Genomic DNA, 25,890 nt, shown 5'->3' with positions numbered 1-25,890 from the left:
TGTGTATATATATGTATATATATATATAATAATCTAGCCCTGTGCCCCACTACCGTTATGCTCTAGGCCAGAATACCATGTCCTTGGTGCTGCAGCCTCTTGGGATACTAAAGTTGCATCTCCCAGAAGACTGCAAGACCTGGCACACATAGCTGCTAGAGGGTGCACCGGTGCCATATCGGGAGATGGCTGCTTGAATCCCAAAGATACAGCCAGCTCAAGAGGGCAAAGATAGTGGGGCAAAACACTGGCTATGTCACCTGAACAGTGGATCGCAGTGAGACCACTCTGGATTCCCTGTGTAGATGAGTGTGTTTTGAAGATAACCCAGCAATACTGGTAAGAAGGGGGAATAAAAAACATGGTAATATTTAGTTTTAATGTTAATAATCATACTCTGGACACAGGTGCACATCTGTCGGGTGTATTCATTCATTACGTGCATTTTTGTAAGTTCAGTATTTGATCATGCTTGTAAGCCCAAACCACCTCAAGCTGACTATCCATATTATAATCAGATTGTACAATATCCTTTTTAGATCTTCTGATAGGTATGTAGTACATGGGCCTGCTTGAAGAGTTAGACTGCATAGATTAACAGGTCCTCACATTGAACATAAGAAGATGATCGGCTGCACTCTCACACGATTCATTGTCGGCTTTGTGTCAAAAGTAGTAAAATCATACAAACATGGGCAGAGGAGACAAAAATGTTAACGCGTTTCACACGGAGATTGTGGTTTGTCAAAATCACATTACATTGTTCTGGTAAAACTATGGAAGATTGTACAATCAGATTGTAGTAGGTATGAGCTCTCATATACACCAATACTTGGTATTGATGAGATTATTAATCTCTTTAAATCGTCTCAATATTGTTGTTTGTATATTTGAAGCATGGAGTTGTGATTTTTGTTTCTGCTTGTCTTTATCTTGATTTTCTTATTCTCTTGTAAAGTGTGATTTTCAAAGCCTACCATTCTCTTTCTGATTTTGTGAAATATTATGCTTAGTGATTTGAAAACGTAATTATTTTCAACAAGCAGGTCATGCTTACCTCACTTATGGGGGCGCTTGTGTGGGCTCAATCTTGCATCGCGTGCTGTGTGTCCATAGACGCACAGAGTGCGGCTCGGGCCCACTCCCTGCTGTCTGCTCACTGCCTGTGACAGCAGCAGGAGCCAAGGGCTGCTGCCTCCATATTCAGTAAGGAGAGTGAGAGTCTTGGGTAAGTATAAGGGGAGCCTTTACCTTTAATGCAGAGAATGTATTAAGGTAAAAAATACACCTCCATTTACAACCACTTTATTATAATTGTTCATTCAAGGCTTTTCCCAAATTGCATGGATGTATTACTATGCAAATGCTAAACAGCTACATAGACTTCTATTGGCTTCCCTTTCATCAGTCCTTGAGCTTATGTATGGGCAGCCATAGAAGTCTATGCTATGCTTAGCACCTGAGCAGTTGTGCATTTAGTCAGCCTTGTAATCAAATGCAGAGAACATTGGGTCTGCTAGTATACAGGTGTCTGCAATTTGACTCGAGACAAGTGGAGGGGACGGTCCTGGGGTCTTTTGATTAAATATTTAATACGTTTCCAATAAAGGGGGGGAACTCTTATTCCTTTTGCCCAAACCTGCTCTTGAACTGTCAGCTGTGCTCATAAAATTTAAAGGGCTAGTTCATCTTTAACTAAATTTACACTATGCTGTTTCCTAAGAGTATAGCAGTATAGTGTGCTAAATCTACCTTCTAGCAAGGGCTTCCTTTCAGTTGAAAGAATGTAGAGCAGTGTTTCTCAACTCCAGTCCTCAGGGCTGCTCCAACAGGTCGTGTCTTTAGGATTTCCCTCAGAGGAAACGGCTGTGGTAATTACTAAGGCAGTAAAACTGATCAAATCACCTGTGCAAAAAAATGGAAAGCCTGAAAACATGACCTGTTGAGGCGCCTTGAGGGCTGGAGTTTAGAAACATTGATGTAGACCAAAACTGCATTAAAATTACACCTTTTTAAAATCCTCTACAGCCTGTGATGGCTCCAACCCTAGTTTTTACAGAGACTGAGCAGCTGTTGGGACAAGCACCCCCGAGTTTGGGACTAGCACCCCAGATGTTTTGGAAATACATTTCCCATGATACTCATGCCCTCTTCAGTGTATTTGAGCATCATGGGAAATGTAGTTCCAAAACATCTGGGGTGCCAAGGTTTGCCATCACTGCCCTAGTGCATTGGAAAAAGTGCCATCCTGTTATTTCAGACCAAAAATGTGCAGTTTCTCTCTCCTATCACAGCCGATGGGCTTATAGGCGAAGGATAAGCATACACATTGCACATGTGTGGCCCAAAAGAACAAAGCAGTGGCTCCCTCCTGTGGCACTAGGAGGTGCTGGTCCCACCTGTGGCACTAGGAGGTGCTGGTCCCACCTGTGGCACTAGGAGGTGCTGGTCCCACCTGTGGCACTAGGAGGTGCTGGTCCCACCTGTGGCACTAGGAGGTGCAGGTCCCACCTGTGGCACTAGGAGGTGCAGGTCCCTCCTGTGGCACTAGGAGGTGCAGGTCCCTCCTGTGGCACTAGGAGGTGCAGGTCCCTCCTGTGGCACTAGGAGGTGCAGGTCCCTCCTGTGGCACTAGGAGGTGCAGGTCCCTCCTGTGGCACTAGGAGGTGCAGGTCCCTCCTGTGGCACTAGGAGGTGCAGGTCCCTCCTGTGGCACTAGGAGGTGCAGGTCCCTCCTGTGGCACTAGGAGGTGCTGGTCCCTCCTGTGGCACTAGGAGGTGCTGGTCCCTCCTGTGGCACTAGGAGGTGCTGGTCCCTCCTGTGGCACTAGGAGGTGCTGGTCCCTCCTGTGGCACTAGGAGGTGCTGGTCCCTCCTGTGGCACTAGGAGGTGCTGGTCCCTCCTGTGGCACTAGGAGGTGCTGGTCCCTCCTGTGGCACTAGGAGGTGCTGGTCCCTCCTGTGGCACTAGGAGGTGCTGGTCCCTCCTGTGGCACTAGGAGGTGCTGGTCCCTCCTGTGGCACTAGGAGGTGCTGGTCCCTCCTGTGGCACTAGGAGGTGCTGGTCCCTCCTGTGGCACTAGGAGGTGCTGGTCCCACCTGTGGCACTAGGAGGCGCTGGCCCCAATGACCTGTCTTCACAATAACTGGGGAAGGAGCCATCGCAGGCTGTGGAAGATTTTGAAAGGCTTCTTTTAATGTTTTGGCCTATATTTTTTGGCTGAAAAGGGGGACTTGGCTGGAAGGTAGGTTTAGCATACTATGCTTTTATACTCGTATGGCACAGCATAGTGTGCTTTTTTGGTAAAAGTCACCTTATCCTTTAAAGTCGCTTACATCAATTTGGAGAATTTCAGAGCTTTGTTTACAAATCCCTGAAGTAATTAAAATGAAACTGTCATTGGTGCAGATGTGTAGAGCATGTACAGGCATAACATGAAACACAAAAACCACACAGTTTCCAACACCAAATGTGTTGAAAGGTTTAGTAGAGCTTTAATGCATGCTTTTGTTGCTTAAGCCTGTGTGACTAGTAAAGTGTTACAAAATCATTTTGCGATTGAGTAGGTGAAATATTTGCCATTTGCCCTTTTTTTAACATACCTGGAGTAACTTGGGAATGGTCATGGAATGCCCAACTTATTGTTAATAAAGATATTCTATGAAAGGTCAATTTAAAGGATTACGACTAACATTTTTGCATTCTTCACTGTCGGGTCAGTATTATTTCCATAATAAAATAATCTGCATGATGATCACTTTCAAATCCAATTTGTATAGATGATTCTTTTTGACCCGATATCATTTAAGTTCTCAAGGATTTAAGATGGTAACATGCAATAAGGGATTGCACCGGCTTGCAAATTGGTGTGGTCCTGCAACACTCAGCTAGGTTGTGGTAAATGTAGAAAGGTTTTCTCCACAGAAGATTACTTTTGCTTCCAATCAATAAAGATTAATCAAGTATTCTAAATCTGAATTGTGATTAAAGCTGTCTCTGAAAACAGGTCCTTTTACAAGTGGACATGCTGCAGCTTACTGAGTAGAGCCCTTCCCTGTTTGTGGTTGTTTTTGTCAACAGGCATCTGGGACACCTAGATACAGAATGGGTAAGGGCTTGTTCAGATGGGGCGGCCAGTAAAAACAAGCAGTTGAACAACAGTTTTACCACCCACCTAAAGAACAGGCAGCCATTTGTCTGGTCTGTGGCAGAGCATGTGGTTGAGATTTGGTGGGTTCGGCCTTTCCAGGGTTGCATGTGGTGAGAAGGTGACATATTGCCTCCCAGCCGCTTGTCACCCACCCTCTGAAAAGTGATCCGTCCCTGATGACCTCCTGAACAAGATCTTAGAAGCGTTTAATGCACTGTACCCTAAAAATTGGACAGCATGCAAAAGACCGCAAGATAGTATACAAGTATTTATATATATATATATATATATATCGGTGTTAGCCTTTCGGCTTGTTTTTAGCACTGTTTAATTAAAAAGTGAATTAATGAGTTTATGGTTTGTCTTCCAGGATGCTGTAAGAATTCACAGTGAATCAGGTAAATGCTTTTTTTCTTCTAAACTATTTTACTGACCTATTATAATATGACCTGTGCTCTAATCTTTATCCATCTTGTTGTCAGGGAGTCCCAATAATTTGAGTCCCACTGGATGGTCTCAGTCCAAAACCCCAGCTCCAACTCACAGAGAGAAGTCTACAATGTCCAGCAGCCAGGAAAAAAACAAGATTGTAAGTGTCATACTGGATTTGAAATACAACCTGTCAATATTACGCATGGATGACTACATGTTTTCAATGAATTGCAGGAGCAGTGGATGTGGTGCTCTTGAGGGGCAGAGATGGGAGTAGACTGTGGCTACACCACTCCACAGGGGAATTCAGAGCCGAGACTCTCGGTAAAAGCATTGCTCAGACAAGTGGGAAAAGTGATCCCCTTTTGCTTGATTCTGTAAGGCCCCATGCACACGAGACGCTGCTAAACTCGAGTTCAGAGGCATTTGGGCATTTTTTTTAACTGCCCCTGAACACATTTAATGTTATTCTATGTGTCCATGCACACAATCACGTTTTTTGGCGTTTTAAAGCAGTTGGGTTTATGTCCGTTTTTTCAGACGCAAAATTTTGTGTTCAGAACCTTTTTTTTTTTTTTTCAGCCTCAAAATTCGCGGCAAAAACGGGCGTTTTGAACGCCGGTTTTTGCCTTTGAAAACGTGAGTTTAGAGGTGTTTGTAATTGCTTCTCGTGTGCATGGGGCCTAAGAAGTGCCATTCAGAACAGTCTTGAATTTGTGGAAAGACCACATATGTGGTGGTCAATGCTGCTGTGGCAGTATGTCTGCATTTATTTATGTATTCTGGGCAAGCAGTAAAAGCAATCACTGACCTCTGTATCTATCAGCATTATGGAGAAATTATTCTTAAGTTTACAACAGTCACTAAAATTAAAGCTCCTGTCACATTTTTTTCTACTAATGGCTATACTTTTAAAACCATGCAGCTCTTGAAGTTGGGGCACAGTTCAGCGGTTATTTGGACCCCAAGAAATCTTCCTATAGCATCAGGATGGTTAAGCTTACACAGAGCACGATAGGGAAGTTCATATTAAATTATAATAGCAGAACTTTTTTTGGGGTTCAGCTCAGCTTCTATGAATATGCATTTCATACATAGTTGTACATATTGTACAAATCATCAGTTGTTGGCATGAGCCCTTTGCAGTGTAGTACCTGTGCCAGTGGGCTTTGAACTAGCTTCAGTTTACCATCAGTTTGAAACTCTTCAGAGATCATTTACAATTTGTTGAGCTGCCTTTTACCTGCTTCATACAGGTTTTGCCTTCTCCGACTTACATGGGTTTGTAAAATTCACCTGATTCGAACAAAGTTAAAAAAATAAGTTAAATTCAGGCCCTTAACCTCTTCCCGATTGCATAACACATGTACTGTATGCAGCAGTGAGTAAAGTAGGCTTTAACACCCAATTGCTGCACGTATGCAACCACAGTGATCTGGGGTTGTATGCTGAAAGCTGCTCAATGTGCTTCCAGTACACTGACTGAGCTGTCGCCAACAGCTCTTGGTCAGGGCTTTTGATCGGGTGCCAGTGGAACAGGCTCCTGATCATGGGATGGCATTAAAGGAACACTAAAGGTACAATTTTTTTTTTTTTTTTAAATAACATACATGTTATACTTACCTCCACTGTGCAGATCGTTTTGCACAGAGTGACCCGGATCCGTGTCTTCTGGGGTCCCTCGGCGACTGTCTCGGCTCCTCCTCGCAAAAGCTTTCCACGTTCATGCGAGCTCCCTCGCATGGTGGAAAGCTTTTGCGAGCGCGCTCCCGTGATACAGCAGCGGCCATAGCCGCCGACTGTATCACTCGGCCCCGGCGCGCCGCGTCATCCGCTGTGATTGACAGCAGCGCCAGCCAATGGCTGCGCTGCTATCAATCCGCCCAGCCTAGCCAATCAACGGCCAGGCTGGGAACCGAGCAGGATGACAAGCACGCGCCCGGGACTTTCGAACGGTGAGGTAAGTAAAACGGGGGCTCGGGGGGGGGGGGGGCGGTGCTGTCAGATGTTTTTTTACCTTAATGCATAGGATGCATTAAGGTAAAAAAACTTTTACCTTTACAAACCCTTTAAGAAGAGCAGTCACATGATCGGGAGGCTGCTCTGCCTCACAGCAGTAAAGACCAGCAACTGTCAGAAAACATTAAAGGAGTTGTAAAGGAAAAAAAAAAGTTGCCTAAAATTAATGTCTGCAAGGTAGACAGACAGAATAGTGTAATGATTCTGTTAAAAAACAAGTAAATATCTATATCACCTCAGGCGTTCTAGTTTCTGTTCTCTCATTCACTTCCTGGTTTGCGGCGCTCATTCATGTAAGAACTACATTTCCCAGTATGCATTGCGGCACACCCAGTAATTCACACCTCCTTGAAGTCTCTAACACGTAGAGAGCGTCCTGCCACACAGATGTAGTTCCCAGGAGGGGGTGAGCGTGTTACTGACCACCGCAATAAAGCCTCCCTTTACGGTGGTGAGTAAAATCAGACAAGCAGGAAGTGAACAGAGAAGAAATAGAGCAACTTCTGAGCAAAAACTAACAATGAGAAAGTGAAAAGAGGAATGTCTGCAGGTAAAGGATGCTTATTATGAAAAAAAAAATGTTTCCTTTACAACTTTAAGACCGTACAACAAGAGACCATCATGTATGGGCATCTTTTATGTATTTGCCTTTTGTTTAGTAATTCTTTATTTTGCAGCGCTCACGGGGACAGAGAGATTCCAGCTACTATTGGGAGATCGAAGCCAGTGAGGTGGTGCTATCTACTAGAATAGGATCAGGATCATTTGGAACCGTGTATAAAGGCAAATGGCATGGTAAGTGCAAGAACCAATTGTATGCATGTCTGCTGCCTTTTATTGACACTTTTTAGTATTTGTGTTTAAAGCCCTCTGCATGTAACAAAACCAAATGTCACAAGTGGAGTTGATGCCCAGAATGACGTAGAACATAATCAAGTACATTTGCCAAACATTGAATATATCCATGATGTATTTTGCCAATTATATCATCTTGTCAGCTTGTTTCAAATTTAAATGAGCAATAAATTGCAGGGCAGAGAAGAGGCAGCTGCGAGCTAGTACTATGAGGTTGATGTGATGTGGTTATTGTGAATGTTGCAGTTTCTGCATTAAGAATCAGTGCAATAGGGTTACACGCATACACCGCTATTCCATGTAATCCTATGCACAATACACTAATACACATGATTTATACAAACAATGCTATTGTTTTTTCTGAAGTGTGTGTGTTTATGTATATGTGTGTGTGTGTGTGTGTATATATATATATATATATATATATATATATATTTATTTTTACATTAATGCCAGCAAGATCATTGTGTTAATAAATATACAGTTCAAGGGTTATAGTGTACAAAATGGCAAGTAAAGTGTAATGTTGATGCTGAACTCATAAGGCAAAGATTATTGCAGCTCTGTATCCATTAACTCCTTCGTACATTTGTTTTTTTTTATTTTTTGCATTCAAGTAAGCAATAAAATTGTATAAAGATATGCAGCGCTAGAAATACAAACATAAGCTGTGTAAATACAAATCCACTGTCATTGAGCGTGAAGAGTCCATGTTCCAAGAAATGGCATCACCCACAGTGTAAATACGACGAGCTGAGGTGAACTATGAAATCCTCCACCACAGAAAATGGACCACTAGGCTAAAGGTGGTCGGATAAGCATGATATATTCACTATAGCACAACTCCACTCTGGTACCAGACAGATGAATATCATAGGGTCATAGTATGGAGTGAATCCACAGGTTCATACTTGGAATAAGAGAGAAGCTGATTTTATTAAGTAAAAAGCATACAGGGTACTCACGTTTGGAGAATTAAAGAAAAAAAACCTTGATTATTATTTAATATGCAACATATCCTATAGAGCAGGGGTCTCCAAACTTTTCATACAAAGGGCCACTTTATTGTCCTTGAGACTTTAGGAGGGCCGGACTGTGGCCAGCAGGGGCAGAAAATGTCATGGGCCCAGAATCAGTGAAAATAAATATGGCCTCAGGGTTGGTGGTCAATAGGAGTAGTATTCCCCCTATTAGTAGGAGGAATAGTATCCCATCATTGGTATCTGTGGAAGACATTGTGCCTCATTGTTGCTGTCAGTGGGAGGAATACTCCCTTATATCAGTGGAAGGAATTGTGCCCCAAGGGCCGGATTAAGGCTAGCAAAGGGCCACATCTGGCCCTCGGGCCGCAGTTTGGAGATCCCTGTTATAGAGTGCATGCCAGGTCTGTGTAATACTGTACACAACGTTGAATATAGAGTGCAGGGGTAAGGTCAGCAGCAGGCTCACAGGCCATCTGGTAATTGTTCCGGCTTGCACACTAATGATCACTTATAGGCATTGTCCACTGTTTTCTTATTTTATTTTTTCGTATTTGGAATAAAGGAATTCTTATTTTACACGACAGTCCTCCTATGCCTATAATTACATCTGTCATGGATCCCATATGACACTCTGACTGGCCATTACTGCCATTATTTCCATCGCTGGTCCCATTTTTACTGTAGGTCCCTAAACGGTGTTTACTCTGTCTAAATACCTTTATCAGCCACTAGGGGGGCTAGAGAGCAGAGATTAATTTTTCTCTAAGTGTATGGGTGAGCTATGCTGGATTTAAGATTTTGTGTTATGAAAGGGATTATTTTTTAAGTAACAAAACAGGAGTACCTCTGGGAGATATTTTCTTACTTTCCTTGAAAGGTGCCGACAATGGACGCCAGCTTAACAGGTTGTGAAGGATTTCTGGATGCCTTTCAGCACAAGGAACATGGTCTCTCCAGGAGAAGTGATGCATATCAATATGCTGGAATTGTGAGCCAATTCACCTAGCTTGAACCAGTTGCAGCACCCACCAGTAGGGTGTCAGTCAGACAAAGCCACAATTGTGGAAATTATTTCTCTTTAGTGGAGCACAAGTAGCCAGGCAGCCCAATGTCTGAGATGGAGCTCCATGTCCCCTGTGCTACTTGTGGTTTTCTTCTCTGTACAAAATTGGCAGGTGATTTTCTTTGGCCATCAACCAGTGCCACCGGAGGAGTGGGCTCTGCCCCTGGAGATATTTAGGTCTCTGTCAGCATTAGATCATGCCAGACATGGATTGTTGACATACAGGCCATTGAGAGACTAGATGGAGGCATTTTCAGTGGATGCCCTGGCAACGTCGTTGGACCAATTGTCCCTGACATCTGTTTTTTTCTCCTTTCACAGTTCTTCAGTACCCGCCTTCGCAGGATCTGGGTCAAGGATGCTGTTTTTTCACCACACTAGCTTGCCCCATGAGAACATGGTATTCTAGTTTTCCATCCTTCCTTAAAACCGCTGGTTTGAACAGAAGGGCTTATTTGTTTTGTGGGACTCCAAAATTCTTCTCTTCCTTGTAAGGAGTCCTTTTCTGGTACTCCACTAGGTCAAGGTGGTTCTTGAACCTCAACCATTTTTCTTGCTGAAGGTCGTTCTTTCCATCTGCGGTTGTCAGGCAGCCAGATTCGATTTTTTTGGACCAGGGAAGGGTCAGACTGTTACCAAGCCAACCATTGTCTGCTGATTTCATCAGCTTATTTCTCAATGGTTTGAAGAGACTTCACCATTTCCTCGTATGGCACATTTTACCAGGAGTGTGCCTTATGGGCTGGCCATCAGGGGCTCAGGTCGGTAAGGCTGCAATGTGGCATATTTTGGATCCCACCATTTCTACGTTTTACCAGGTGGATTTAAGAGCCACTAAGAATACTGCATTTGGTCACAATGTTTTTGCAGGGTACTGTATAGATTATTTTTTGTCTGTCCCTGGTGGTTGTCTCCCTCCCCTCATTGGCATGTCTTTGGGACATCCCAGGTAGTTATGATTTATAGCTGTATATCGTAATGTATGATAAATAAAACTGGATTTTTGTACTTGCCTGTAAAATTAGTTTCTTGGATTACATCATGGGACACAGAGATCCTTCCCCTCTGTAGTGGTTCATTGCTTGCTGATGTACTTCCTGTATGGGAGGGGTTATCTAGGGGAGGACTTCCTGTCCGTTTTTTTGCCAGTGTCCAACCTCCTGTAGGTGGCGCATAACCCAGGCAGCCATAATTTATAGCTGCTGGCTTTGCTTACAAAAATTCTGTTATTCTCAGCCAAGTTTGTGGTGATTTGAAAATGCATAGTCATGTGGCTAAAATATCCTTATCTTTGTGTTTTAACCACTTCCGGACCACCGCATGTACATTTACGTCGGCAGAATGGCACGGACAGGCACATCAACGTACCTGTACGTGCCTGCCTAGACGTGGGTCGGGGGTCCGTTCGGGACCCCCCCCCGTACATGCGGCGGTTCCCGTGGCTTCAGGAGCGATGCGGGACGACGGCGCGGCTATTCGTTTATAGCCGCCCCATCGCGATCGCTCCCTGGAGCTGAAGAACTGGGAGAGCCGTATGTAAACACGGCTTCCCCGTGCTTCACTGTGGCGGCGTATCGATCGTGTGATCCCTTTTATAGGGAGACTCGATCGATGATGTCAGACCTACAGCCACACCCCCCTACAGTTGTAAACACACACTAGGTGAACCCTAACTCCTACAGCGCCCCCTGTGGTTAACTCCCAAACTGCAACTGTCATTTTCACAACAATGCAATTTAAATGCATTTTTTGCTGTGAAAATAACAATGGTCCCAAAAATGTGTCAAAATTGTCCGAAGAGTCCGCCATAATGTCGCAGTCACGAAAAAAATCGCTGATCGCCGACATTAGTAGTAAAAAATAAAAATAAAATAAAACTATCCCCTATTTTATAAACGCTATAAATTTTGCGCAAACCAATCGATAAACGCTTATTGCGATTTTTTTTTTTTTACCAAAAATAGGTAGAAGAATACGTATCGGCCTAAACTGAGGAAAACATTTTTTTTTATATATGTTTTTTGGGGATATTTATTATAGCAAAAAGTAAAAAATATTGAATTTTTTTCAAAATTGTCGCTCTATTTTTGTTTATAGCGCAAAAAATAAAAACCGCAGAGGTGATCAAATACCACCAAAAGAAAGCTCTATTTGTGGGGAAAAAAGGACGCCAATTTTGTTCGGGTGCCACGTCGCACGACCGTGCAATTGTCTGTTAAAGCGACGCAGTGCCGAATTGTAAAAACCCCTTGGGTCATTTAGCAGCATATTGGTCCGGTCCTTAAGTGGTTAAAGTTGTTGTTTTTTAATTAAGCCTATTCTACTTTCCCTATAACGTATGAGATCTCTGTGCAGGCAGCTAAAAAGAAGCATTCAAGTGAATTAAAAACGCACAAAATGTGGTACCAATAAATGAGGACTTTTTCTCTATAACATAGAGTATAAACAGGTGTGACCCATGAATTAAAGCTTTGCTCCCATAATGCTACCAGAATATTGCCTCTTATACTATGTATGTTCAGTAGTGTCAATTAGCAAGATGTCATGGTAGGGACAGGAGCAGATATTTTTTCAGGGACTTGACCTACTTTTAAAAAGCTATACCATTGCAAGCAAAGGGGGATGAAACGTATTAATTATATTTAATGGTTTCAGCAGATCCTCATTTCATAAAATATCCTTCTTTTCTTCATAATATAAGCATATATTTTTATCTTTCATGGAATTTTTTTACAGACTGCTGAATAATCTCCCAGAAAATTTGTAGTAACTGAATGTGGTTGGTGTAAAATACTCGAGTAGGACTATTTTTCATACATTTTTAATCAAGCCTGCAAAAGCATTGTAAAAGCTCCATTTGATTATAGGGGGTGTATTTGGGCATGTCCAAACTGATCGGATGAGATAAACCCGCACATTGCAGTGATTTGCCATAACCCAACGCATTGCGTCTGCATTGAACTTTCTACAAGCAGATGTCAAACAGATGTTACTAGTAAACTAAGAATCTGGTAAAACCCTCAGTAATATTGGCTGCAATAAATATACTCATCATAGAATACTTCAGGCTGCGTTCACACTGTATCATTTTGTGAACATGGGCAAAATCTCAACGTTTTTATATGCTTGTTTTTGCGCCATATGCATAGGGCAGCCCATTAATTTGAGTGGACTGCTTTACTTGTGACAAACACAGCAAAGTGGCTCATGTACCTTTTTTTGAGCTTCGTGATTTTTTATTTTTTTTGCTGCAGGTCCGTTTTGCAACTTTTTCAGATGTCATTAACAAAGAATGGTAGCACAATCATGGCTTGCATTTTCGTGCATTTACGAAGTGCATAAAAAACATGCACATCATATCAAATGTTTTTTTACAGTCACGGCACATGTGTTTTGTGAATTGATAAAATGTATGACAAAGGCGTGCATCACATGCAGTGCCATTTGTTGTCCATTCACTGCACCCCAAACTCAGCAAGACGCACACTTTTTCTAACCCCTATGTTGTGAATGTGCTTTACTGTGTTCTCACAGAACCATAGTGACCATAATTTAAGAGCACAATTGTCCTCAACTATATTAACACAAAGCTGCTCTAAGCATTTTTATATTTTCATTTTCTAAATTTCTTAGGGTTGACCACTACTGTCCTTGGATGCACATTGCAATGCAGTTAGAGCAAAGGGAAAGGGAAAGTAAAATTTGTCGATCTAGATTACTGTTTTTTTGTGGAGTTTGAAATTCCCTAGCTTCAAATGAAAGTTATGAAATATTAACATTTTCAAAATAGGTATTGTGTTTTAATTCAAGTGTGACACATACTTTTTTTTTTTTTTTTTTTTTTTTTTTTTTTTTTTTTTTTTTTTTTTTTTTTGCCACTTCAGACTTCACCACAGCGAGAGACTTGCTCATGATTTTATTCATAATTCCGTCTCTACATCTGGTTTAGCATCATTTGTGGTGTATTTCTTTTTGCAAGTTTTTATACTTGTTATTATTTTTATTTTATTTATTTGTTTATTTTAATATTTTCCTTTTTTTTTTTTTTTTTTTTTTTTTTTTTTCCACCGTTTAAAACTCACTCTTTTATAGTAAGTACGGAATTTTTAACAGATTTTATCTGCGTGACAAAAAAAAAAAAATACCCAGCACCCCATCTCCCCCCTCCCCAACTAAATCCCCCCTCCCCCCCTACCCACCCCCTCCCTGGACCATCCCACGACTCCACTATAAGAATTCATTCCCTTAATTGAAAAATGCGTTCCTATTCCTCTCTCAGGTTTTCTACGAACCTCCAGGACTTTTTAAATTCCAACCAGGGTACCCATATATCCTTTTCCCCTTCCTTATGTTTATAGCTCCCATATTTTAATTTCTCTCTCCTATAGGTGTCCTCTACGGAGTCGATCCACTCCCACATTTGCGGACTTTTCGCGTCTCTCCATTTAAGGGGAATCAATCGTTTCGCTGCGTTCAGCAAATGAGGGATCAGTGAACCCTTGTACTCCTTCTCTGGAATCTCCCCCCCATGAAAGAGAACTACCCATGGGTTATCTTCCACTTCTTTTTTTGTTATTACCTTTATCAGGGACAAGATTTTTTTCCAATAGGCTTTAATTTTCAGGCAGTCCCACCAAAGGTGTGCCATTGTTCCTCTTGACTCACAACCTCTCCAGCATTTCTCTGACTCTCCCTCTCTGAATTTTGCCATTTTATCTGGGGTGGCGTACCACCTCGTCAAACATTTGTAGTTCATCTCGGCAGTTCTTACATCTACTGCCGAGGTGTGAGTCATTTTCAGGATTCTTCCTATGGTCGTTTTCCCCCTTGGGACCCCTAAGTCTGTTTCCCAATTTTGGATGTATTTTAGCGTGTCCAACTCTTCCGTTTTCTGCAAGTAATTATAGATTTTAGATATATTTCCTTTTGAGCTTTCGATGTCACACAATTGTTCCAATAAGGTGTAATCCTCTTGTGACCTCAAAGGGTGTGGTAGGTGCTTGACGAATGAGACTAACTGCAAGTATCTCCACTCGTCGAGCGCCCTAATTCCAATCCTATATTTAATATCGTGAAGTGTCCTAATTTTGCCATCTAGTGTTATATCTTTTAACTGTGTTCTATTTGTGATCCAATTTCCCCCTACTTCTTTTGTCCCTGGAGTGAAATATTCATTTTCTTTTAAATCAATAAAGGGTGAGTTGAATACTGTTTTTAATTGTTTGTGAAGTCTATCCCAGATCCTCCATGCATTATGAGTAATTGTGTGTGTTGAGGAGTGTAAGAATCTGTGTTGTGGTGGATTCCAAATTAATCTCCCTAACTGTGCCCTCGCTAATGTGCATTCAATATTTATCCATCTTTTGTCCTGGGATTCTTTAGCCCATTCTATTACCCGTGAGAGAACCGAGGCATTATAATACAATCTGATATCGGGTACAGCTAAGCCTCCCTTTTTCTTGGCCCGTTTTAGGATTTGAGCAGACACCCTGTGTTTTTTATTATTCCAAATATAGTTCATTAAGAGGGAGTTAATTATTTTGATGAATGACGGTGGTAGGTATATTGGGACCATTTGAAACTTGTATAGAATTTTTGGGATGAGAACCATTTTTACTACATTTATCCTCCCGAACCACGAAATTGGTCTATTAAATATGTTTTTAATTTCACTTTTTATTTCGTTGAGGAGGGGGATAAAATTTATTCTATATATTTTCTTGATGGAGTTTGCCAGTTTTATTCCCAGATATTTTATTTCTTTTTGCCATTTAAAATTATATTTCTTCCGCAGATATTGTTCTTCTTCTTTAAGAATGTTGATATTTAGGATCTCCGTCTTTTCTGTATTCATTTTAAAGTTTGACACCTCACCATATTGTTTTAAGGTGGCTATTAACTTCGGGAGAGTGACTCTTGGGCTGCTTATATAGAATAGAATGTCGTCTGCGAAGGCGGATAATTTGTGCTCATCTTCTCCAACCTCTATTCCATATATTTCTGGATTTTGTCGGACCATTGCCAGCAGGGGTTCCAATGATAAGACAAAAAGAAGAGGGGACAGGGGACAACCCTGCCTGGTTCCATTTCTCATCTCAAAGAGTGCGGATAAAGATCCATTGATCTTGATCCTAGCACAAGGGTGGAAATAGAGCGTTTTGATCCACTTGATCATCCTTGGGCCAATTCCTATACATTCTAATGTTTGTATCAGGAACCCCCAGTCTACCCTATCAAACGCTTTCTCGGCGTCTACTGACAGGAATAGACCGGGGGTCCCTCTTTCTTTGATCTGCTCCATGAGGAGAAGTGCCCTAACCCCATTGTCCTTTCCCTCCCTCCCAGGTATGAAACCCACCTGGTCTGGGTGGACAATGGCAGTCATCACCCCCTTCATTCGTTCGGCCAAAATTTTTGCATACAGTTTGGTATCTGCATTCAGGAGTGAGATAGGTCGGAACCCTGAGCAATTCGTATTGTCCTTTCCCTCTTTTTTAATGACAGTGATCGTAGCTGTTAATGCCTCTCTGCTCATCTCATAGTCTCGCCCCAACCCATTGAAATATTGACATAGTCTAGGGACTAAGATAGTACTAAACCTTTGTATATAGGCCGACGTGAAGCCATCTGGTCCCGGGCTTTTCCCATTGGGAGTATTTTTTAAGACCTCACTTATCTCCTGTTCAGTAATACTTTCCTCCATTCTTTCTATCTCATACTCTTCTATCTTCGGTAGATTAGTTTGCCGAAATACTTCCCTGATCTTGTCCTTTTTTTCGGCAGGGTTCCTAATCTTCTGTTGGACATTGTATAGTTTTTCATAATAGCTTCTAAAAGATTCTGCTATTTTATTAGTCGCGTATACTAAGTCCCCATCCCCATTCCTGATTTTTTCGATAAAGTTTCTGGTTTTCTTTTTTCTTACCATTCTGGCCAAGTTTTTACTAGGTTTATTTCCCCAGACATATCTTTCACTCTCTACCCTGTCTATGAAATTCTTGGTTTCTTGCCCGGCAAGGGCTTTATATTCATCCCTTGTTAAAGTTAACTTACGGAGTGTTTCCCTCTTTTGGCCCTGTAATTTATGTTCCTGTTCCAGCCTATATATCTCCTCTTTTAGTGTTTTTAATTTACTCCTTCTCATTTTATTTTTCTTTGCCCCTTCTGCAATAAAAATCCCTCTTATATACGCTTTGTGGGCGTCCCACAGGGTTGCTCCTGTGATTCCCTCCTTGTCATTCTCCTGAAAATACCATTCCAATTCTTTCTGTACTCTCTCGACCACCACCTCGCCCCTCAACAGACTTTCATCCAATCTCCATTCAGGTAGAATGCATTTTTGCATGGATGTGCTTATTCTCATGGTTATGGGGGCGTGGTCTGATAGCGTTATGATCTCACAACTTGCTTCGACTACCCTCTCCAAAAGTCTATGGTCTACGAGGACGTAGTCGATCCTCGAGTATGTCCCATGCACAGGGGAAAAAAACGTATAGTCTCGTGTCTTGGGGTTAAGGATTCGCCAGACATCCACCATTTGATTTTGTGTCATTTGTTTTTTCAGTAACTTAAGATGCTCTCCGTTATTCCCCTGAGCATGGGACGTACTATCGAGGCTCGGGCACATGCAGAAGTTAAAGTCCCCCATCAACACCACATGTCCCTCTTCGAAATTTTTTAATTTTCTGAGAATTTTACTAATATATTTAGCCGAATTCGCATTGGGTGCATACACATTTGCCAGAGTGTAGTCCTCCTGCCCTAGTTTTATTTTCAAGAACAAGAATCTCCCCTCCGGATCATTCAGTCTGTCCACCAATGTGTATCTAACTCCTCTTGCAAATCCTATGGCAACCCCCCGAGATCTCGAGGAGACTGTATCTCCATAATACCAGACGGGATATTCAGATGAAAACAGCTTTATATTAGACTCTAAGGTAATGTGGGTCTCTTGCAGGTAGGCAATGTCTACTTTATACTGTGTAAGTTCGGCAAGAATTTTATGTCTCTTAATATGGGAGTTTAAACCTTTTACATTATATGATAAGAACTTAATATCTGTCATTTATCTCTCTTTTTTTTTTTTTCCCTTTTCCTTATTTTGGGTTTGAAAAGAATTCCTGTGGAGTCGTTCAGATGGTCCCCCTCCCATTTCCCCCCCCCTCCCTGACCCACTACCCACCCATTTTCCCCCCTCCCCCCCTCACTCCCCAGCCCCCCCTCCCTCCCTCCCCCACCCCGGCCCACTCTTGGCCTGGGAGCCACTGGTAGAAGACTCCTCGCCTTCATCCTTGGCTCCTCCTTTGTGGTGGTGTTGAGGACTCCCCCTTGACTCCCCCCCCCCCCCCCCTCCCCCCCCCCTCCCCCCCCTCCCCGTCCAGCTTCTCAAAATTCCATACTAAGCATCGCCCCGCTAATCCACCCAATCAGGGAGTTCAGGGATTACTAAGTCCATTTTAGAGCAAAAATCATTCAGTTCCTCCGGGTACCTAAGTCGTGCTGTTTTACCCCCCTTTATACCTATGAGGCAAGCCGGAAATCCCCATTGGTACCTAATATTTTGTGCCCGCATGAGTTCCAGGAGGGGTTTCAAGCATCTCCTCCTTGCCAGTGTTTCTTTAGCAAGATCGGAGAATATTTGTATCTCGGTGTCTCTATACCTCAGGGGGGGTTTCCCCCTAAGCCTACTCCATATTTCTGCTTTGTCAACATAATTCCTGAACCTTACGACCACATCTCTAGGGCCGTATCTTTCTATTTGTTGGGGGTTCCCCACTCGGTGTACTCTCTCAATCTTAAGGGGCTTGGATTCTACTGATCTCTCTAGCAGGGGGTTAAAAATTGTGTTCATGATGTCTTTTAGGTCTTCCTCCTTATCTTCTAATAACCCTCTGATTCTAAGGTTCAGTCGCCTGTTTCGATTCTCCTGGTCCTCAATCCTATATGCCACCAGTCTCTGGTTTTCGGTCAGGGCCTTTACTTGCTTTTTCAAGGATTTTATTTCCTGGTCCTGCTCCTCTATTCTCTTTTCCGTCTCTACCACTCTTTCACAGAGCCCTCCTAGGTCTATTCTTATCTTGTTAATTTCTGTCCTTATGATATTTTCCATGACATTTTCCATCCTCACCAGCATTGCGTTCATCTCTGCCTTTGTAGGGGGCTGTGTATCTAGGGGTAGCTCCTCTGCATTATTTTGCTCTTGCTCGCTTTCTAGTGTCGTTTCGCCCCTAGAACTCTCCCCACTACTTATTCCTACTCCTTTTTTTTTATCGAGCTTCTTCTTTTCAGTTTTTTTTGCGAGTCCTGGGCTTTTTAGGCTCCCTTCCTGCGTCATATATTGTTGTATGGAGCTGTTCCCCGAGTTATTCTTAGTTGGTTTTGTAGTGCCACCCCTCGTAGACCTATTCATTTTGTTGGAGGGTCTGATTCTCTTCCCCAGTTTGGAGATGGATTTTTTTTTTTTTTTTTTTTTTTTGAAAGGGAACGAGAGAAGCCCACGACTTTCCTCCTGATGTGAGCCTCTATCTTCCCCTATATACTACTCATGTCCTGAAAAAATAATTATTTTAATAAAGAGAGGGCCACAGGGAAGCAAGAGCCCTGAACTAAAACACGGAGGTAAGGGGCTGATCAACAGGGGAGAGGACGATTACTGCTATTAAGCAGAATTGCCTGGGCTCCCGGACTCACTTCTTAGAAGGAAAATACCTTCGAAGTTTTTTTTTTTTTTTGAGAGTCGTCTCCTATGCTACATCAGTCCAAAGCGTCCTCACCGTTTCAGAAACAGGGAGAGACACCTTGAATCCGGGGGGGGGGGGGGCCTAAATGATCTTTCCCTGTCCCCCAATCTTCACACACTGGAATTTTTACCAGCTTCTCGCGGTCACGTGTGCGTTACCGGTACAGTCCAGAGAAGAGTAATGAATTTTTTGGCCATCCTTCACCGGCCTAAGTTTCCCCTCAGAACACTAATGCTTCAATGCCCAGGCCTTTCCCCTGTCCCCCAGTTTCACAAACTAAGATTTTTCCAGCTTCTCACGGTCACGTATGCATTACCGGTACAGTCCAGAGAAAGAGTAATGTGTTTTTGGTCATCCTTCACCAGCCTAAATTTCTCCTCAGAACGCTAATGCCTCAATGCCCATGTCATCGGGGTTGTCGTTAATTCACCTAAATACAGGGGCAATTTAGGTAGTTCAAAAGAGGGAAGATCAGAATTTATATTGCCCTAGATTCCCCTCCTGTCTGACTCCGCAAACCATCCAGAGCCATTCAGTAAGGGCTGAGACCGTATATTTTAAAGTGTGACACATACTTTATATAAAAAAGGGGGGGGGGAATTGTTCTGGTGTGAGATTCAGCCATATTCCCTTGACAGCTGTGTAGGTGGTTGTGCGTTCCCAAACATATTCGGGGATCCTGCATGGATGTAAAATTGTGTCCCATTCCACATGAATGGGACTGCCTACATTGGGAAGGAACACCCGTACATCCCTTTTGTATGCAAACACGGCCCTTGCTTCTTTTATATTTTGCCAAAAATGTGTTTTATATTGTTTGCACTAAAACTAATTTTATTTTATTTTTCCTAAAAATATACATTTGATAAAACATCCATATCAAGCATAAAAAATTGCAACTACTATCATTTTATTCTACAAGGCCTCTGTTTTAAGAAAATGTATAATGTTATGGGGGTTTTAAAGGCCAAGTTCACCATTAGGCTGCTTTCACACTGGGGCTCAGGCGGAGGTAAAGCGATGCTATTTTTAGCGGCGCTTTAACTTGGTTTTTGCAGAGGTATTCGGCCGCTAGTGGGCATTTTTAACTCTTGCTAGCAGATGAAAAAGGGCTAAAACCACCCATAAAAAGCGCCGTTGCAGTGGCGCCTTTCCGCAGTTCAGCTGTGCTTCCCATTCATTTTAATGGGCAGGAGCGTTGGAGGAGCAGTGTACACACTGCTCTTTCAACACTCCAAAGATGCTAATTGCAGGAGTTTTTTAACGTCCTGCCAGCACATCAGGGCACTCACACTGACTGCAGTGGGCATATTTCAAGCGCTATTTTTACCCCAAAAGCACCTAAAAAATGCCCCAGTGTGAAAGGAGTCTAAGGGAAATAATCATGCACACGTTTTTGATGAAGAAAAAAAATTTGCATTTATTTATCCTGGAGATTGCAAAGCATTGCATCCGATCAGTGAATCATGGGTGCAATGTTAGGCTCCTGCAGAATTGTCTTACAGCTGGAGGAAGTGTGAAATAACTAGCTCATCAGTGCTCTCGCAGGTCATTAAGAACTACAAGCAGTCTGCTGAGGTGGCAGAAGGGACTTGTAGTTTTCTTCATTCACAGATTGCTGTAAATGAATGATGTGACTGTGCAGGCGGAGACCTGCGCAGAAGCCATAACAATTTTGAAATCCGTCGATGAGTGCGGGGTTGTGTGCGTGCATGGGACAGGAACTGGAGAGCATGTTGCACCCTAAATATGGGTGGAATGTGCAACATGCTCCAAAAGGTGAACCTTTAATTTAATAGCCAAAAATGCAGACTTTATTGCTCATTTTAGAGCAGAAATGGTTAGTTTTGACTTCACTGAGCTCTTTGTAATTCCTGTGCCTAGGATCCAAAGGCCGCCACAGTGAAATAAGGATTCATTTTGAAGACAAAACGGGTGCTTCAGCGCTGTTACACTTAAATAATTTTAAAGTGTATGTAAACCCCAACAATGAGCTTCTCCTTTTGCTCACTTTTAGTCTGTAAATACGCTATTCAAAGCTTTTTATTATATTTGTTCAATAAGTGCAAGTAAAGAAAATCTTGTCAAATTCAGAGATGTTTTTTTGCACACTTCCTGTGTTATCTCGATAAGTCTAATTGGCCCACCTAGTTCTTAGTTTGAACTACAGAACAATTAGTTGTTATGTTGTGAATGAAGAGGCTGGAAGTGATTTGCTAGTTTTCCTGGCTGGCACCATTCAGTCCACAAAATTAGTATGCGAGTGCATTTCTGGTAGATCATATATATTTTTTATTTTTTTTACTTTGTAGGGGCTTTTAAATGGATTAAACATGAGGAAATGTACTTATATTGAAAAAAGATACCATATGTTTTTTTGTTTGCCCTGACATTCACTCTAGGCCAGGTCAGGTCTATGCTAAAGGACAACTCTAGACAAGAAAATGGAAGTCGGCAAACTACTAATTTACCATATATACTCGAATATAAGCCGAGGCACCTAATTTTACCACAAAAAACTGGGAAAACGTATTGACTCAAGTATAAGCCCAGGGTGATAATGCAGCAGCAACTGTAAGCGGGAAAAGAGTCAACAATGCCCATTTGCAGCCTCAATGTGTCCATCTGCATGCCTCAGCCTCACTGACTCCTAGTAACAGTGCCCAAAAAATGCAACCTCCCCAGCAAAGTTCAGATGCAACCTCCCCAGCAATTTCAGTAACAGTGAAAATGTTTACTTACCAGGTGACTGGGGCTCACCTCTGCAGCTGGACCGTGCGACAGTGGGCAGAGGCAGAGCTGGCTGTAGCAGGAGACTGGTGGTGACAGGCAACATGACAGTGACCAAGCTTGCCTGGAAACAGACAGATCACTGGCAGTGTGGCACTGATGATCAGAGTGGCGCAGCGCAGGGGATGTCTCCTTATTTTCCTTTGTTTGATTTATTCAGCGCTGGGTCAGGAGGAGGAAGGAAGGAATGAATTCTCTACATCTCCAGGCGCTGTGATATTATGTAGTCTAATCGACGGCCATGCTGTGTACCAAAGCACTGCCTTCTCCTCATCCGTGATAGGCTGAACACTGACGTCCTCGTCCATCAATGTTCAGCCTATCACGGACGAGGAGAAGGCGGGGTTTGGTACACTGCTGGGGCGCCAACTAGACTTCATAATATCACAGCCCCGGGAGATTCTACATCTCTACGAATTACCGTAATTCCTTCCTTCCTCCTCCAGATCATTACCCTCATTACCACAAGGCAGAAACCTTCACAGGACAGCCGGGAGGGTGCAGATGGACACAGTGAGGAAACCTGATTTAAATATAAGCCGAGGGGGGCATTTTTAGCACAAAAAAGTGTGTTGGAAAAACTTGGTTTATACTCGAGTATATACGGTAATTGTGGAATAATGTTTTAACGACTATTAATTATTTGACTCCCTTCTGCATTTTTATTATGACTCACTAAGATCCAGACTGAGTTCATCAACTGATCTTTACTGATGGTTATAGACATCCCTGTGAACTGTGAAGATTTATCAGCATACATGAAAACACTTCGATCAATGACTGTTTGTAGTTGTTTTCTATATTTGACATTTTATCACTGAAAATCTGCATTTTATACTGTGTGCTAGTATACATCACATACAGGTTGGTGTTTATTTTGAGCATGCGTTTCTATACCGGCTCGGTGATGAACTACTGTTATATTTTTAACATAAACTTAAATTTTGGGGTTTTTCATCACGTGAGAAAATTAGTTTAGACTCTTGGCAGTAAATCCGTTGTCTTCTTTCTTCAGAAACCAAGAGAAGCATTAAGTTTTGGCAGATGACTGTAATTTTGGGTGTTGCCTTTAGAAGTGGGAATTACATCATACATATTCCTCCTTGAAACTGAGGCAAACCTGCTGGCTGCTCTTAAGTTAACATTAACTCTGTGGAGCAACAATGTTTTATTGCATATAGTGGGCTGTGCCCCTCTGAAAAGTCTATTGCAGAATAAAGTTTAATTATACATGATATCCTTTTTAAAATGCGAGGGCCCTATCTCTACAGTAACTGGATCTCTTCTTTGCAAGCACCCAGGAGGTTACTGTGACGCAAGTGCGAGGATCACCCTCTTTCTTGTGTGTGTACAGTGCATCCAGAAAGTAGTCACAGCGCTTCACTTTTTTCACATTTTCTTAAGTTACAGCCTTATTCCAAAATGGATTAAATTCAATATTGTTCCCCAAAGTTTTACAAACAATACCCCATATAAATAACGTGAAAGGAGTTTGTTTGAAATCTTTGCAAATTTATTAAAATAAAAAACAGAGAATCGCATGTACGTAAGTATTTGCAGCCTTTGCCATGACACTCTAAATTGAGCTCAGGTGCATCCTGGTTCCACTGATCATCCTTGATGTTTCTACAACTTGAGTCCACCTGTTGTAAATTCAGATGATAGGACATCATTTGGAAAGGCACACACCTGTCTATAGAAGGTCCCACAGTTAGCAGTGCATGTCGGAGCACAAACCAGGCCTTGAAGTCCAAGGAATTGTCTGTATACCTCTGAGACAGTATTGTATGGAGGCACAGATCTGGGGAAGGGTACAGCAACATTTCTGCCGCATTGAAGGTCCCACTGTGAACTCCATCATCCATAAATGAAACGGCGTTTCTCTGTGGCGAGAGGAGTACCTTTCAGAAGAACAACCATCTCTGCAGCACTCCACCAATCAGACCTGTATGGTAGAATGGCCAGCATCGTGTCTGTAGGAAACCAGGCACCGCTCATCACCCAGCCAATACAATCCCTACAGGAAGCATACTGGTGGCAGCATCATGCTGTGGAGATGCATTTCAGTGGCAGGAACTGGGAGACTAGTCAGGATCAAGGGAAAGATGAATGCAGCAATATACAGAGACATCCTCGATGAAAACCTGGGGGTGGGGTTCATCTTCCAACAGGATAACGACCCTAAGCACGCAGCCAAGATAACAAATGAGTGGCTACGTGACAACTCTGTAAATGTCCTTGAGTGGTCCAGTCAGAGCTGGAGAGATCTGAAATTTGGCTGTACATGGACGCTCCCCATTCAACCTGATGGTGCTTGAGAGGTCCTGCAAAGAAGAATGGGAGAAACTGCCCAAAAATAGGTGTGCCAAGCTACTGATACTTTTTTTTAAATGTGTCCTTGTGTCCCCAAATGCAGCCTTGTGTCCCCAAATGCAGGCTTGTCCCCAAAGAGAAAGCCAAGCCCCCCCCAATTCCTGGGATGGGTAATCTGTCTATCAGAGTGCCCCGACAAGGGGGAGGGGCTATATATGAAGAGGCGCGGCGGGGAACATACAGCTATTCAAATGAAAGCTGTAATGTTCCCTGCGCTGATCAACTAGACGGCGGGGGGGGAATGGGCTTGGCTTTCTCTTGGGGACTAGGCGGCGGCAGCAGCTCTCCACCCCCTCTCCACCAGATCTCCGCCCCCTCTCCACCCGCTCTAATAAATCGGTGAAGCATCAGGTACAAGTACTCGCGCAAATGCTCAGTATCGGTCCCTATACTAGTATCGGTATCGGGACAACCCTAGCTGGTAGCATCAGAATCAAAAAGACTTGAGGTTGTAATTGGTGCCAAAGGTGCAATAAAGTATTGCGCAAAGGCTGTGGATACTTGTGTACATCCTGATTTTTTTTTTTTTTTCGTTTTTTTTTTTTTTTTTTAAAACATTTGCAAAGGTTTCAAACAAACTACTTGCACGCAGTCATTATGGGGTATTGTTTGTAGAATTTGTGTGTAAACAATATATAAAATGTTATATTCTATTTACATATACAGTATCCCGTGTGTTTATATTGTGACAGATGGAAAGTATGTCACTGTGTAACAGAATTTTATGTAGTAAAGCATTACATCTATTGATATTTTTGTTAAATAATTGAAAGATTTTTTTATTGTGTTCACATTCGTTGTGTTTGAATCAAAATCTGTTTGCTTGTTCAAATGTGTTCTGGCAAAAAAGAACCACTTGCATAGGGTGTACATACACTGTACATGCATTCATGTGAAAAAGTATGTGTGTAAATAATAAAAATAAATAAATTCTCCCTACATTACATTTATGGATTAGGCCTCCTGCACCCTAGATGTTTAACCTGTGTGTCTGATTCTGGCATTTTTGTGCATACGGAAGGCACAGGTGCCCAGTCCTGCCCTGTTTCCTGCAGCCTATATAACTCCATGAAAGGCTGAAAAATGTGGTGGGTGGACGTTGTATCAGGTTTTAATAAGATTTAGGGCTGTATGCACCTAGGGACGAGAGCCTAGAACACAAGAAGTCTGAGTAGTGGCCATCCGTCCTTGGACGCATAAGTCCTTAAACTTATCTTACAACCTCACAGTTGGGACAGTGGGAGATCAACAAGTTCTTAAGAGTTCATTCACGAGGCTGTTGGCAGAAGCAAAACCTACATATATCGAGTTTTAAGGGATATAAATTGTGACCTTCATAAAGAGAACTGGACACTTATTATAATTATGAAGGCAGAAGTCTTGTGCTTTACTTTGCCCTGTAATTTTCAGAAAATGCTGGGATGTGACCGTAAAGTTTCTCTGGATAATGGCAGGCTGCAGATCTCTCCATGCGTCATTTACCT

The 25,890-nt window shown here is 42.4% G+C and overlaps 1 protein-coding gene across 4 annotated transcripts in view; it reads left to right on the top strand.

Moving 5' to 3' along the window:
- The window catches only part of RAF1 (Raf-1 proto-oncogene, serine/threonine kinase), a 176,011-nt gene that overhangs the window by 127,380 nt on the left and 22,741 nt on the right, over nt 1-25,890 (top strand). For all 4 annotated transcript variants that reach the window (XM_040359341.1, XM_040359342.1, XM_040359343.1 and 1 more), the window contains 3 exons: nt 4,522-4,549; nt 4,634-4,740; nt 7,280-7,397. In XM_040359341.1, the coding sequence (XP_040215275.1) occupies nt 4,522-4,549; nt 4,634-4,740; nt 7,280-7,397 (253 nt within the window). The remainder of the gene's footprint in view (nt 1-4,521; nt 4,550-4,633; nt 4,741-7,279; nt 7,398-25,890) is intronic.

Source organism: Rana temporaria, chromosome 7, assembly GCF_905171775.1.
Source record: "Rana temporaria chromosome 7, aRanTem1.1, whole genome shotgun sequence".
NCBI classification, from domain to species: domain Eukaryota; kingdom Metazoa; phylum Chordata; class Amphibia; order Anura; family Ranidae; genus Rana; species Rana temporaria.
Note: the sequence above shows the minus strand (reverse complement) of the source record. Positions and strands in the feature narration are given on the sequence as shown.